Consider the following 16,368-nt stretch of genomic DNA (forward strand, 5'->3'; position numbering starts at 1 on the left):
AAAATTGTCTTCCAGGAAAACGGTCCCTGGTGCCAAAAAGGTTGGGGACCGCTGATGTAGTAGTAACTACATACACTTGGCCCTTGGTATCTGCACAGGATTGGTTCTAGGACCTCCCTCAGATACCAAAATTTGTGGATGCTCATGTCCCTTATAGAAATGGCATAATAGGGACATCCCTGGTGGTCCAGTGGTTAAGACTCTGTGCTTCCATTGCATGGGACACGGGTTCTATCTCTGATGGGGAACGAAGATTCCGCATGCCACATGGCGTGGCCAAAAAAAAAGAAATGGCATGATATTTCTTGAATATAACCTATACACACCCTCCTGTATACTTTAGATCATCTCTAGGACTTCCCTGGTGGCAGTAGTTAAGAATCCGCCTGCCAATGCAGGGGTCACAGGTTTGATCCCTCTTCCGGGAAGATCCCACATGCTGCGGAGCAGCTAAGCTTGTGCGCCACAACTACTGAGCCTGCGCTCTAGAGCCCACGAGCCACAACTACTGAGCCTGTGTGCCACAACTACTGAAGCCTGCGCACCTAGAGCCCGTGCTCCACAACAAGAGAAGCCACTGCGGTGAGAAGCCCGTGCACCACAGCTAGGGAAAGCAACGAAGACCCAATGCAGCCAAAAATAAATAAATAAATAAATTTTAAAAATGGGAAATCATCTCTAGATTACTTATAATACCTAATATAATGTAAATGCTATGTAAATAGTTGCGATAGTGTGGCAGACTCAAAGTTTTGCTTTTTGAAACTTTCTGAAAAAAATTTTTTCTAATATTTTGCGTGGTTGGTTGAATCTGTGGATGCAGAGGGCTGGTTATATAGTGGTAAAATAATTGCTGGTTAAAATTGGTGATATTTGATATTTTTGTTTAAAATTGGTATAATCATAAACCATAGGCGTTTAGACTGCTTTAATAAATTGGCTTAAGAGCTACCAGGAAAATCTAAAATCCTAATGGTTTGTTTCTTGAGAATTTGCATTCTAGAGAACCTTTATGTTTTATCTCACATTTCTTCCTTATCCCTGAATTTTATCCGTGTCGTTTTCTATAATCTGGAAGTTTTGCTTACTGTGTCTGCTTTCTTTCAGATTTTCTATTTTGTGCATACATTATTTTGTATATACTGTATATGATGACTTCGGTGAGCAGTGACCGGTCCAGAGGTGCTCGGGAAAAGCCACAGATTTCAGCGACACAGGCAACACAACTACAGAAACAAGTGGTACAGGTAAGTTTTTGTGGAACTCTTGTTTGCTCTGTTTAAAATTACAGAAATTAAGGGGGCACATGTACTTTAATGTTTTCTTTTTTAGGAAACCTGGGATTTTGAAACTTGTTTTTAAAAGGTAGGTAGTATATAATAGAAAAGAGTAGATACTGATTCAGGTAACGTGGGACGTTGTTTCTTAACTATTTAATCCTGAACTTTTTCCTCCTACCTGTTAGCACCTAGGCCATCTCCTTTTCTTTATTATTATTATTATTAAAAAAAATTATTTGGCTGCACCTGGTCTTAGTTGTGGCTAGCTGGCTCTTAGTTGCGGCATGCAGGATCTAGTTCCGGACCAGAGGTCGAACCCAGGCCCCCCTGCATTGGGAGCGTGGAGTCTTAACCACTGGACCACCAGAGAAGTCCCTTCTTTTCTTTATTATTAATCTAGGTGTGTCCCTGGAATGTAATGCGAAAATCCCAAGTATATGGAGAAGTAATACTCTGAAGTAGAGAAATATCTGAATCATACAAGTTTTTAAAAATATTTATTTATTTTTGGCTGCGTTTGGTCTTCGTTGCTGCGCGCGGGCTTTCTCTAGTTGTGGCGAGGGGGGGGGCTACTCTTTGTTGCAGTGCACGGGCTTCTCATTGCAGTGGCTTCTCCTGTTGCAGAGCAAGGGCTCTAGGTACGCGGGCTTTAGTAGTTGCAGCTTGCAGGCTCAGTAATTGTGGCTCGCAGGCTCTAGAGCACAGGCTCAGTAGTTGTGGCACACGGGCTTAGTTGCTCCGCAGCATGTGGGATCTTCCCTGACCAGGGCTCGAACCCATGTCCCCTGAATTGGCAGGCGGATTCTTAACCACTGCACCACCTGGGAAGTCCCTGAATTATACAATTTTAAAAAGCTGCCTTTTCTGGGACTTCCTTGGTGGTCTAGTGGTTAAGACTCTGCACTTCCACTGCAGGGGGTGCGGGTTCGATACCTGTTCCGGGAACTAAAATCCCACATGCTGCATGGTGTGGCCAAAAAAACAAACAAACAAAACCTTCCTTTTCTTTCATGCATTGTTACCTAGGAAGAGCGCTTTTTTTCTTTTTTTTTTGTGGTACGCGGGCCTCTCACTGTTGTGGACTCTCCCGTTGCGGAGCAGAGGCTCCAGACGCGCAGGCTCAGCGGCCATGGCTCAAGGGCCCAGCCACTCCGCGGCATGTGGGATATTCCCGGACCGGGGCACGAACCCGTGTCCCCTGCATCGACAGGCAGACTCTCAACCACTGTGCCACCAGGGAAGCCCCCTAGGAAGAGTGCTTTAATCTTAGAAAGGCTTTTTTTTTTTTCATTAATTAATTAATTAATTAATTAATTTTTGGCTGTGTTGGGTCTTCGTTGCTGTGCGTGGGTTTTCTCTAGTTGTGGTGAGTGGGGGCTACTCTTCTTTGTGGTGTGCGGGCTTCTCATTGTGGTGGCTTCTCTTGTCGTGGAGCACAGGCTATAGGCACACGGGTTTCAGTAGTTGTAGCACACGGACTCAGTAGTTGTGGCGCACAGGCTTAGTTGCTCCGCGGCATATGGGATCTTCCCGGACCAGGGCTCAAACCCGTGTCCCCTGCATTGGCAGCAGGTTCGCAACCACTGCGCCACCAGGGTAGTCCCTTAGAAAGGCTTTTAATGAACAAGATCCATTTGTGTAAAATATTTAGTGTTAAATAGTCCTTCCTTCTCAATTTGTATTATTTTAAATGAAGTGAGATAATCCAAGTAAAATGCTAGCTAAGCACAGTACATGGTACAGAATTGAGCATTTTATACATGTTGTTGATTAGATTGGCCAGCATGTTTTCAGAGACAGTATGGAAGTAAGTAAATAAACCTTATGCAGTCTATCATAATTTCAGATTGATGTTTTGACTGTACTTTGATAGCTAATTACAGGTACTTTTTTTTTTTTTTGCGGTACGCGGGCCTCTCACTGTTGTGGCCTATCCCGTTGCGGAGCACAGGCTCCGGACGCGCAGGCCCAGCGGCCGTGGCTCACGGGCCCAGCCGCTCCGCGGCACGTGGGATCTTCCTGGACCGGGGCACGAACCCATGTCCTCTGCATCGGCAGGCGGACTCTCAACCACTGCGCCACCAGGGAAGCCCTACAGGTACTTTTCTTTAACAAGTTCCCTGTTGATGTTAAGGGACATAGGAGATGGAGTCAACTCAGTGGTTGCATCATATCTTCCAGTATAAGGTTAGCCTTGTATTTTGCTGCTATCAGCAAACATCTTTTATTTAGTGTTTGCTCCTAAATACACTTACCCTGGTAGGTATTTATTCACAACTGACTGAGAAAGACTGGCTATTGTGGGAAAAATTTGGACTTTCTGTATGGTAGGCCTTCTCTGTATAGATGAATGCTTAAGAAAATGTTTGTTTCATGAATAGCCTAAATACAAGTTATGAGTAATCATAGGTACAATCCTGCTACAGTCAGATATAAATTAAAATATTTTATTTTGTTATTTATCAAATCAGTAAAGATTAAATATTAAAAGTGAATTGTTGGGAATGTAAACTGTCTCCATCTTCCACCCAAATAAAATCCTTGGAATGATTTCCAGAGAATCAAAGTCTCCGGAATGGAGGAAGGAGGGCTCCCTTCCTGCCAAGTGTTGTCCCTAATCGTTTTTCCATTGGCCCTTTGGGGATGGCTCATTTTATATAATTAGAAGAAAAAAGCTGCCCACTGAGCTTTGAGAAGGATTCCTAGACCCTTAGATTTCTGATTTTCCTTGTAAAAAAAAAAAGTTTTGTGAGAATTTCTCAAAGGAGTATTAGTAAAATTGTCCATGTTCATTTATCCATTAACCCCATTCTGGGAAGTACTTCCTAAGGAAGTAACCTGAAATTGGGGGTGGGGTGTGTGCGCTTCATTCCACAGGATGCTTATCGCCCAATTCTAAATGTGTAATGGTAGAGGTGTACTGCGATACCCTATGGAGGTAGCAGGATGTAAGAGAAAAACCGCTGAGCTCTTTTCAATCTGAATAAACCTGGGTTTGGGACCTAAGTTTACCACTTTACCAATTAGATGTATTACTTAAGTCTCTTTGAACCTCAGTTTAAAAAAAAAAAATGCTTGGAGAGTTAGAGAAAAGTTTCAAGAGTAGTATACATAATTCTCGAATATCCTTCTTCCATATCCCCCCAGATTTTACATATTTACCATGTTTACTAATTTATCCTTTTCTCTCTCCTTCTACAAAGGAGAAACTACACACAGCTTTTCCCCTGAACCTTTGGAGAATAAGTTGTAGATATGGTGCATCTTTACCCCTAAATACTTTAGTGTGTATATTTTTTAAAAAAGAGGATCTTATTTTATGTAATCACAGTACAGTTATCAAAAATCAGGATATCAACTCATCTAATATAACCTGTACATTGTATTCATATTTTCCGGATTGTCCCAATAGTGTCGTTTTTAGCTAATTAAGTCCTTGATCATACATTGTATTCAGGTGTCAATTCTTTTTAGTCTGTTTTTTTAAAATAAATTTATTTATATATTTATTTTATTTATTTGGCTGTGTTGGGTCTTTGTTGCTGTGCGTGGGCTTACTGTAGTTGCAGGGAGTGGGGGCTACACTTCGTGGGCTTTCTTTAGTTGCAGCAAGCGGGGGCTACGCTTTGTTGCGGTGTGCGGGCTTCTCATTGCGGTGGCTTCTCTTGTTGCGGAGCACGGGCTCTAGGCGCACGGGCTTCAGTAGTTGTGGCACGCGGGCTCTAGATCGCGGGCTCAGTAGTTGTGGCTTATGGACTTAGTTGCTCCGCTGCATGTGGGATCTTCCTGGACCAGGGCTCGAACCTGTGTCCCCTGCATTGGCAGGTGGATTCTTAAGCACTGCGCCACCAGGGAAGTCCCTTTTTTAGTCTCTTTTAATGTGGTCTCTGTTTCATGACATTGATGTATTTGAAGAATATAGGCCATTTATTTTGTAGAATGTCTCCCAATTTCAGTTTGTGTGATATTTTCTCATGATGAGAGGGGGGGTTATGCATTTTTGGTAGAAATACCACAGAAATGATGATCTTTTTTTTAAATTAATTTAATTTTGGCTGCGTTGGGTCTTCGTTGCTGTGTGCGAACTTCTCTCTAGTTGCAGCAAGCGGGGGCTACTCTTCGTTGTGGTGCATGGGCTTGTCATTGTGGTGGCTTCTCTTGTTGTGGAGCACGGGCTGTAGGGCGTGCTGGCTCAGTAGTTTTGGTGCACGGGCTTAGTTGCTCCGTGGCATGTGGGATCTTCCCAGACTAGGGCTCGAACCCATGTCCCCTGCATTGGCAGGCGGATTCTTAACCACTGCGCCACCAGGGAAGTCCTGATGATCTGTCCTTAATGCATCATATTATGACGTATAGGACATAGGTTTGTCTTATAAACTCGTAATCAATTTTGTCATTTGATTATATAGTATCATGTGGGGAGATAAAGAACTCCGGTTTTTAAAAATGTAAAATGAAGTATGGTAATATTGAACTTAAAAATAAAAGTTATTTTATGAGCAAAAATGGGCTTATTTGGGAATAGCAGAGAATTGCAATTCAGAACAAGCAAGCCACGGCAAAAACCATAGGCAAGGGACTTCCCTGGTGGTCCAGTGGTAGAAAATCTGCCTTCCTATGCAGGGGATGTGGGTTCGATCCCTGATCGGGGAACTAAGATCCCACATGCCGCGGGGCAACTGAGCCCGAGCGCCACAACTACTGAGCCTGCGTGCCGCAAACTACAGAGCCCACGTGCTCTGGAGCCTGCGCCACAACCAGAGAAGAGAAAACCCGCATGCCGTAACTAGAGAGAAGCCCGCGCACCGCAACGAAGAGCCCACGCGCCGCAGTGAAAGATCCCGCATGCCTCAACGAAGATCCAGCGTGCCACAAGTAAGACCCGACACAGCCAAAGAAATAGAAAAAAAAAACCAAAAACAACCATAGGCGAGTCCCAGAAACAGAGGAACCTTATTTTATAGAGGAAGAGGAAGTTGGGAGGGGTTGTTTGGAGCAAGTCCATTAGAGAAAAGTGAGGTTCAGGGTAATAAGGTTTTCTCATTAGCTGAGTTGCTGGAGTAGTTGATTTCTTGTAGGGATGCAGTGTACATCTTTTCCCATTGGGGCCTGCCATGATACTTTTTCCTGTAATTGACCTCTAGTGGTACTGCATGAGAGCTTCCCCTTCTGGCCTCCTGATTCCATTTTAGCGAGGTTTCCCGTTATTATTCTCACAATATTTACTTTGCAGGATGGTTGGAAGGAATTAGAAATTGCATAAGTTGTGTTCAGGAAGTGGTAGCTTTTATTGTATATTCCACATAAGTTAGGAAGTGATTATAATATTTGAAATTTTGATGGAAAAGGCCCGGTTATTGAAAGGACCCAATATTATAGCACAACTGTTAAAACATTTAAGAAAAAAGGCTAGTAGGCTATATTAATAATGCTTATCTTTGGATGGTGGGCATAAGGATGATTAAAAACAAAAAATCCTACTTCATTATATTTTCCAAATCTACTGGGTGACAGATCCAGCACAAAACATTTGGCTCCACTAGAAAAGCTATGAACACATTCTTCATTGTGAAAGTAGCTTTAGCTCCTTATGAGCCAAGTGAATGAAAGAGAGATCCAGAGAAAGAGAGTTAGTAATGCTATTTTTCTTGGCAAGAGTTTTTTTCCACTTGACGGTTGTATGGTAAATGTCACTAATGTTTGTTGTAGGGGAGGGTGTGTAACCTTGTTAACTTACCCCTTGATTCTGCTTTTTCCTCTGATTTCACAATCTGTACAGATCTCTTGACACATTCTAGAGCTCAGTCTGACAACTTGCCTATCATACTCTAATTTGTTTGGTGCTTTGGTTTTCGAATATTTAAAGTAATTTTCTCTGGACTAGGTCAGTCAGCAAAGGAAAAAAATATTTAAAGTTCTGATTTAAAACGTGTTATACTTCATCACTGTGCTATGCTAGTATTGCAATACTGTATTTGTTAAACCACTGTCAAGTGCATCAGCTGTGCTTTCAGAAGTTATGTCTAGGTGGTCTGTAATCTCTTAGGAATAAAACAGATGATATCACTGAAGAGAAGTGCAAAGAATCACAGTATTTAAGCTGAAAAAGCTAAGTCTGCATAAATTAGTAATTGGTATTTACCTTACATATGGTAATGAATAGTGACTTCATGGTTAGAAATGTGTGGGCACAACAGAAGCAGCCACATAGCACAGGGAGATCAGCTCTGTGCTTTGTGACCACCTAGAGTGGTGGGATAGGGAGGGTGGGAGGGAGACACAAGAGGGAGGAGATATGGGGATGTATGTTTATGTGTAGCTGATTCACTTTGTTATAAAGCAGAAACTAACACACTATTGTAAAGCAATTATACTCCAATAAAGATGTTAAAAAAATAAAATGAAAATATGTAGAAGCCCTAGACTGTTGTCTACAGCAAAATGCTGTTGGTAATAACTATTCTGCTTATAATCTTTACTGGAAGTCTTGTCAACTTGAATGTTTTTCGTATTAATATTTTATAAGATAATAGAATTGGGGAGCTTTCTTTGTTTCTGTAATTTGTATACATTTAGGAAGCACAGGCAATTCTCTGGCAGTTTTTAAGTTTAAATATTGCTGCCTTTAGAGCTATTATTGTAGTTATCTTCCCCTTTGCCCTATTACTTTTAATTGATCCTACATCCCTTTTCAGAAAGATATTACAGCCAGAGTCCCTGGCTTTGGTGTATCTTATACTCTGTGAAATTTCTATATGCTGTATTTTCTGTGTGAGAAGTCTTGAACCAGGCACATTCTGCTAATAAACATCATACAGTGAGTGAGTGAATTTCTACACCTGGTTTGCATTCACTTTCTTGGAGTTTTTCCCATTTATTATGTGTGTGTGTGTGTGTGTGTGTATTTTTTTTAATTGAAGTATAGTTGATTTACACATTGTTTCAGGTGTACAGCAGAGTGATTCAGTTTTATATATATATATATTTTTCAGATTATTGTCCATTATAGGTTATTATATCAAATACAGTTCCCTTTTTCTTGCAGTAAATCCTTGTTGCTTAACTATTTTCTGTAAAGTAGTTTGTATCTGTTAATCCCGTACTCCTCTAATTTATCCCTCCTCTGCTTTCTTTCCCCTTTGGTAACTATAAGTTTGTTTTCTATGTCTGTGAGTCCGTTTCTGTTTGGTATATCGATTCATTGCTATTATTTTTTATTTTACTGGTTGATTGACTGATTTATTGATTGATTGCTGCACTGCGTGGCATGTGGAACTTCCCTGATCAGGGATTGAACCCACATCTCCTGCAGTGGAAGTGTGGAGTCTTAACAGCTGGACCACCAGGGAAGTCCGGTATTATTTTTTAGATTCCATATATAAGTGATATCATATAATACTTGTCTTTCTCTGTCTTCGTTTATATTTTTTATTTTAGCTCCTGTTTAACATCTGTGTTTTCTCCTTCTTTTCCTTTGCTTCTCCCTCCCTCCCTCCCTCCCTCCCTCCCTCCCTTCCTTCTTCGTTGGGTCTTCGTTGCTGCACGCGGTCTTTCTCTAGTTGCAGCGAGCGGGGGCTACTCTTTGTTGCTGTGCGCGGGCTTCTTATTGCTGTGGCTTCTCTTGTTGCGGAACACAGGCTCTACGTGCGTGGGCTTCAGTAGTTGTGGCACATGGGCTCAGTAGTTGTGGCTCGCGGGCTCTAGAGTACAGGCTCAGTAGTTGTGGTGCATGGGCTTAGCTGCTCCACGGCATGTGGGATCTTCCTGGACCAGGGATCGAACCTGTGTCCTCTGCATTGGCAGGCGGATTCTTAAGCACTGCGCCACCAGGGAAGTCCCTTGCCCTTTCTTTTTGACCTTTTTCCAGACCTTTTTTTTTTTGATCTGCTGAAATTTTTCCCCCCTAACATTTTATTATGAAAATGTTCAAATATAACGAGAAGCTGAAAGAGTTGTACAGCAAACACCCATACACTCACAATTACCTTTTTTGCTGCATTTGTTTTACCACATCTGACTAGCTATCCATCATGCTATCTTATTTTTTTTTGATGCATTTCAAAGTGAAGACATCAATATACTTTACCCTTGAACACTTTAGCTTATATATCATTAACTAGAGTTTAATATTTATCTAGGTTTCTCTTTTTTTAATATGTGAAATTTATATACAGACATTTTAAGTGTATCAGATCATTTTTTGTAGGATGCATATACTTGTGTAACCCAGTCTCCTATCAAGATAGAGAACATCACCCTCATCCCAGAAAGTTCTGCTCATTTTATTTTTCAAAAACATAATTTTTATTTTATATTTATTTATTAATTATTTGTTTATTAATTTTGGCTTGCTGGGTCTGAGTTGTAGCATGAGTGATCTTTAGTTACGGCATGCCGGCTCTAGTTGCGGCATGCGAACTCTTAGTTGCAGCATGTGGGATCTAGTTCCCTGACCAGGGATCGAACTCAGGCCCCCTACATGGGGAGCTCAGAGTCTTACCTACTGGACCACTGGGGAAGTCCCTTATTTTATTTTCTTGGTACAGACATCTGCTTTAGAGTTCTGGTGATTTTCTTAATGTACCGTTGACTGCTTTCCACCTTGCTCGGAAGCCTCATTTCCATCTTTCTCTGTGCCTCTTTTCATTTGATTCTCGAAGATTTCCTATGACTAATGCAGACTGGGTTCTCCCAGTTCTTGTGCATGTTGTAGTCACTCTTCTCAGTCTTCAAATGTAAAGTGACAGAAGAAACATCTCCTTTTACATTCCTTCCTTCTTGTGGCCTAGACTGTCATGACTGCATTCTTAGACTGTTCAAATAGCTTCTTCCCTTGTTGGGTGGGAGGCAGCATGATTGATACACTGGATACTACACACCTCTGGTAGTTAGGAGGTTTGTGCCAGTAACACCCAGCATAAAGCGTGAGTAAATTACTTAGGGGTACAGTATGGAGTTGAACTGTATTACTACCTCTTAAGATCTTTCTAGCGATAAAACAGAAGCTCTACTTTATGATTTAATAAATTTTATAATAGAAACTTTTTGATTTTATAGAAAGGTAATGCTTCATGGATGAATAGTTTCATGATGGTTATTTACCAAATTGCTGTTGGCCCTATCCTGTATAATACTTTTAATGTGTTTTTCTCAAGTTTTGGCATTTTTCTGAGAGACAGAGTGTGTGTCTGTGTGTACTAATATTTTAAAGCTGTAAGAATTTAGTTCATGCATATATTCTACTTTCCTTGCTTAATTGCCTAAGGACTTTCCCTGTCTAATTGCATTGATTAGACTCTTCAGTACAAATGGCTGGAACAGACATCCTTATTTTGTTCTTGATCTTAGGAGGAAAGCTTTCAGTTGTCTTTCACCGTTAAGTAGAATGTTAAATTGTAGGTTTTTTAAGTTGACTTTATTAGGTTGAGGAAGTTCCCTTCTATTTCTGATTTGTTGGGGTTTTTTTGTTTGTTTATCCTAAAAGGGTATTGGATCTTATCACATTCTTTTTCTGTGTCTACTGAAATAAACATGTGGGATTTGTCTGTTATTCTATTAATATGTGTATTACGTTAAAATGTTAAACAACCTTGCATTCTTAGGATAAACTTAACTTGGTCATGGTACATATTGGTAAGTTGCTGGTATGGTAAGGTTTGCTAGGATTTTGTGGGGGGATATTTTTCTCTAGTTGTCTTTCCTTGTGATGTCTTTGCTTTTGGTATCAGGGTAATACTGGCCACATAGAATGAGTTAGAAAATGTTCCCTTCTCTATTTTTTCGGGAAAGTTTGTGAAAAATTGGTGATTGATGTTCTTTCGTTGTTCGGTAGAATTTACCAGTGAAGCCGTCTGGGCCTGGGTTTTTCTTTCTGGGAACTTCTTTGATGACGAATTCAGTCACTTGTTAACAGATTTTCAGTTCTTCTTGAGTCAGTTTCAGTAGTTTGTGTCTTTTTAGGAATTTGCCTTTTTAGACAAAATTGTTGATTTTTGTCTAGGTTATCCAGCTTGATGGCATACACTTGTTCATGGTTATTTTCTTATAATCCTTTTTATTCCTCTAAAGTTTGTAGTGATGTTCCCTATTTCATTCCTAATTTTAATAACTTGAGGCTTCTCTCTCTTTTCTTGGTTGTTCTAGCTAAAAGGTTTGTCAATTTTGTTGATTTTTCTCTTCTTCATTTCGTTTATTTCTACTGTAGTTTCTATAATTTCTTTCTTTAAAAAACTGTTTTGGAATCAGTGTTTTGGAAGATTTGCCGAAAAGTTGGAAAATGATACAGAGGTCTCTACAACATGTACCAATCTTCCCTTAATGCTAACATTTTATATCAAATGTTGGAAAACTTTTCCCAAAAGGGGTCAGATGACAAGTATTTTATGCTCCGCAGACCACACACAAATCTCTGTTGCATGTTCCTTCTTTGTTTTTCTTGTATTACAACATTTTTTTAAAAAAATTTATTTATGTTTGGTTGTGTTGGATCTTAGTTGCAGCACGCGGGGCATGAGGGGTCTTTTGTTGCAGCACGCGGGTTCTTCAGTGTGGCGTGTGGGCTTCTCTCTAGTTGTGGCTTGCGGGTTTTCTCTAGTTGAGGTGTGTAGTCTCCAGAGTGCATGGGCTCTGTAGTTTGCAGCACGCAGGCTCTCTAGTTGAGGCGCCTGAGCTCAGTAGTTGTGGCACGTGGGCTTACTTGCCCTATGGCATGTGGGATCTTAGTTCCCCGACCAGGGATCGAACCCGTGTCCCCTGCATTGGAAGGCAGATTCTTAACCACTGGACCACCAAGGAAGTCCCAAGTTCTCTTTTCTGTTCCAGGATTTGTTTTCATGTCTCCTTAGTCTCTTCTGATCTGCAACAGTTTTTCATGACCATTGCACATTTGAAGAATATATTTATAGGTTTTTTTTTTCCATACGCGGGCCTCTCACTGCTGTGGCCTCTCCTGTTGCAGAGCACAGGCTCTGGACGCGCAGGCTCAGCGGCCATGGCTCACGGGCCCAGCCGCTCCGCGGCATGTGGGATCTTCCCAGACCAGGGCACGAACCTGTGTCCCCTGCATTGGCAGGCGAACTCTCAACTGTGCCACCAGGGAAGCCCCTATTTATAGGTTTTTAAAGTAATTACTTGGTTACCTATCATCCTCCAAAGGTGAATAATTAGTATTAAAAATATTATTATGAACCTATGAATTTAAACATTTGAAGGGTTTCAGTTATTTCTAGTTATTACCCTTTTTGAAGTTGAAATTATCCTATCTTTGGCCAGGTCTCTTCAAATTGGCTCCTGAGGGCTTTTTGACTTTCTAGTAATCTTTGATGGTTTCCTCATAAACTAGTATGATGAGTTATTCCAGACTTATCTTGTATAATTCCTGCTGTGTACCTAGATCAGACATTGCTCTAAGGAATCCTGGCATCTTTTAGTAGGAAATGGCACTTAGAGACCTCAATCTGGTAACTGATGTTTATTGTTACTGGGTTTGTCATTGTTTATAGGTCTCTCCAGTGGACAGTTAAAAGTAAAATGCCTCATGAGTTAGTAATGCTGATAGTTCAAATTCAGGACTACAGGATTTTCACTTCTTTCATATTACATTTTGATCACTTCTACACTGAGAATACTAGTTTCTTCAGAACCAGGGGATGGTATAATTATATATATACATATTTTTTTAATTTAAGTTTTTTGGCTGCGTTGGGTCTTCATTGCTGCATGCGGGCTTTCTCTAGTTGGGGCAAGTGGGGGCTACTCTTTGTTGCGGTGCGCAGGCTTCTCATTGCGGTGGCTTCTCTTGTTGCGGAGCATGGGCTCTAGGCACGTGGGCTCAGTAGTTGTGGCTCGCAGGCTCTAGAGCACAGGCTCAGTAGTTGTGGCGCATGGGCTTAGTTACTCCGCGGCATGTGGGAGCTTCCCGGACCAGGGCCCAAACCCATGTCCCCTGCATTGGCAGGCGAACTCTTAACCACTGCGCCACCAGGGGAGTCCTGATATAAATGTTTACATCCTTTGCTGGAGCAACAACGTGTGTATCAGTCTCCGATTCTGTAAAAATTTTCTGAATTTAGGATTTTAAACTTTATCTTGAAGTCAGTTGATAGAACAAATGTCTAACTGAATAGTTTCTGCCTACTTGAAATTTCAAGGAAACTGCTTCGTTTATTTGCTTCAGCTCCTTTTGTAGTAGCTTTTAAACTGATAGTAGTAACTTGCAGGATGATCACACTTGCACATCTGAGGGCTTTGGTCTTTATTAGTATTGGTGAAAATTATTCAACAACCAAGAGGCACTCTGTGTATGGACCTGGGAAGTAAGTGTCTACAATTCTTTGACACAAACAGGGATCTCATAGCCATCCTTGTTTTTGCTGTTTGCTGTCTCATAATGTGACTCTGTACCTGGGAACCATTGTCAGCTGTCATTCCATTATTTCATGACACAGCGTTTTTGGTTATCTAGAATAAGTTAGTCACTCTGCTGGAATTCAGTAACTTGTTATCTGCTTTCTTTTATGATGGTTACTACTTGGTTTTTCACTGTGACAGCCTTAATACAAGACCGCCTCCATTAATAGCCTTCAAAGCATATTTTACTTGATAGAGGTGGTCCTCAAGTGAAAAAATGATGTGGCTGCTAATGCCAGCCTGAAGGACAGATTGGTGCACCCACTGCTCCAGGGTAGCCTTTGGTACCCATGGCACCTGAATCAGCTGATAAGCTCCATCTGAAACTAGTAAGACTCCCCCTCTACCCCCCTTTAAATATTATACTGTATCTACATACCCTGTTCATGTGCCCAGTGTATACTATACTTTCTCCATTTGAGACATCATTTAGTTTTACTTCTACAACAAGTATATGCTTAATAGTCACCATTAATACTTAGGTCACTATCTCTAGTCATTTTGGTTGTTTGAAGCCAATGCTGTTCTTGATTCCTCAGGAAAGGCTCATGAGAATAAGCCTTTTTCCTGTTTTCTTCTGTGCTGGTAACAATTTATGCCCTTTCTATTTGAGCATAAAGTCAGTTTTGTTCTCTGTAAATGCTAGGCTCATATTTTCTTTACTTGAGTATCTTAAAATGTTACTTTTCTTTTTGCATAAAGCACTGCTTTTGACAAGTTTAATGACACGCTGATTTCTTTCCCTTGTAAGTCTTTTGTCATTTCTGCCTACATGCACGATGGATATTTTTTAGAGTCCAGATATTTTACTTAGAAAAGTTCTCAGTATGGGTTGTTATGGGTTGATGTTCGTAAGTATGGTGTGTTTTCTTTCACAAATTTGAACATTATTCTATTTGCTTTCCAGACATTTTTCTTGAATTTTAGCTTTAAACATTTGTACTCTTTCCTTTCTGTCCTTGTCTTCTTCAGACTTGTATTCTCCACAGATTCAGGTTGAGTTGTCTTTTGCCTACATTCAACATTTGACACTTTCTTTCTACCATTCTTTTATCTTTTCTTTTTCCTCTTTTAAATTTCTTTTTTACTTATTTTTTCCTCTTTCACCTTTTATTTCTCTTGTAGCATTAACTTTTAAGTTTATTTTTGTGTTCCTTCTAGTTTAGTCTTCATTTTCACTTCTGAATTAGAAAAACTTAGACATAAAATGTTATTCTTTATGTCTTTATTGTTTTCTTCATGCTCAGTCTTTTAGTGCATTTTGAAACAGAAGATAGCAGTTTTGCTTTTTTCCCTAGGCTCCTTTTTTGGTGTACTGTCATTGGTTTTGGGGGGTATTATCCTGCTTATATTCTTTTTCTCTTATAGTAACTTTGTATGGGATTTGACCTTTAATTTTCTATTGCTCATTTATATGTGAAATGAGTCTTCTTGGACTTTTACATGGCAACATGGTTCAAAGTGACTTTTCTAATTTCATAGTGTTTCCTCTTTTTCTGTATAGTTATGTTGGCTTGCTTTCTGAGATTTCCTGTCTTCGTTCTCCTCCCCCAGTGTGGACTTTTTTAGATTTTTCTATATATGTGGCCCAGTTTTGATTTTACTCCCAGTATTTTCTCTTGATGGGAACCTTAGCTGGTTAGTTTCAGTAGTTTATGATGGTAACTACCCCAGCCTATTTAAACCTTTCTGCAATCCTCACACATAGTTTGCTGTTGGAGTTGTCAAAACCCTATAGTGCCAGGTGCTGTGCTCAAATTGGCCCACGTTACTTTCCAGTAAATGCCTCTTGGCTACTTGGGGTTTTCCTGTTCTTAGGCCAGTCAAACATCCCAGTGCTGGCCTCTGCCACAATTATTACCATGCAGATCTTGTATCTGTTGTTTTTTCTTTTCCTGTTTGTATTTTGAGGTTTGTAAGGGATACCTTGTCACCTAGTTTTATCCTGTGTTGTTGTCCACGGGATTTTAGGTTTGCTATATATAAAGTTAGAACAAAGATGTTTCTTTATACAAACATAATTACACTATCAAATTTCTTAGATGTATCATTGTTACAGTGTTCTTTCACTACAGTTAATATTCCAGTTTTGTCAATGTGGAACTTTCATTTATTCCAGTAATGTCAGTTACTCCAGTAATGTCCTTTATAGCACGTTTCCTTTTTCCAGTATAGCATCATCACATCCCCTTTGCTTGACATGCTTTTTTAGTCTTCATTAATCTGGAACTGTTCTTAACCTTTCTTGGTCTTCTGAAATAATAGCAATTTTGAAGAAGGCCAATTACTGTAAAAAATGTTCAATTTGAATTTGTGTTTTGATATTTCCTTCTGATTAGATTCATGTTATAGATCTCAGGAATGCTGTTTAACTGACATTGAGTATTTCTGAGTACTATATGTAGAGTCACATGATGTCTCTCTGCCCCTCCCTGAGGATGTTAATTTTGATCACTGAGTCCAGGTTTTCCCATTTCCCCTAATTTATTGTTTACTAGGTTTCTGCCAGCAACTAAAAAATAATCTTTGTGGAGACACCTTGAGACCATGTGTAAATAACCTCTTCCTCATCAAGCTTTCCCCTTTAGAATCAGCATTCGTTGATGATTCTTGTTTGAAATAGGCTTTACTGTGATGGTTGCAAAATGAAGATGTTTTCAGCTCTACTACTCCCTCTTAT

The 16,368-nt window shown here is 40.2% G+C and overlaps 1 protein-coding gene across 4 annotated transcripts in view; it reads left to right on the forward strand.

Moving 5' to 3' along the window:
* Nucleotides 1–16,368, forward strand: part of UBAP2 (ubiquitin associated protein 2) — a 119,952-nt gene that overhangs the window by 29,995 nt on the left and 73,589 nt on the right. For 2 of the 4 annotated variants that reach the window (XM_029203993.1, XM_029203994.1), the window contains exon 1: nucleotides 1,123–1,247. In XM_029203993.1, coding sequence (XP_029059826.1) covers nucleotides 1,149–1,247 — 99 coding nt within the window. In that variant the 5' untranslated portion in view covers nucleotides 1,123–1,148. Of the gene's footprint in view, nucleotides 1–1,107; nucleotides 1,248–16,368 lie in introns of those variants that run through there. The other 2 variants (XM_029203995.1, XR_003790896.1) reach the window with 2 other exon arrangements.

This window comes from Monodon monoceros, unplaced genomic scaffold (genome assembly GCF_005190385.1).
Source record: "Monodon monoceros isolate NGI ecotype Baffin Bay Population unplaced genomic scaffold, NGI_Narwhal_1 Super_Scaffold_5, whole genome shotgun sequence".
Lineage (NCBI taxonomy): Eukaryota > Metazoa > Chordata > Mammalia > Artiodactyla > Monodontidae > Monodon > Monodon monoceros.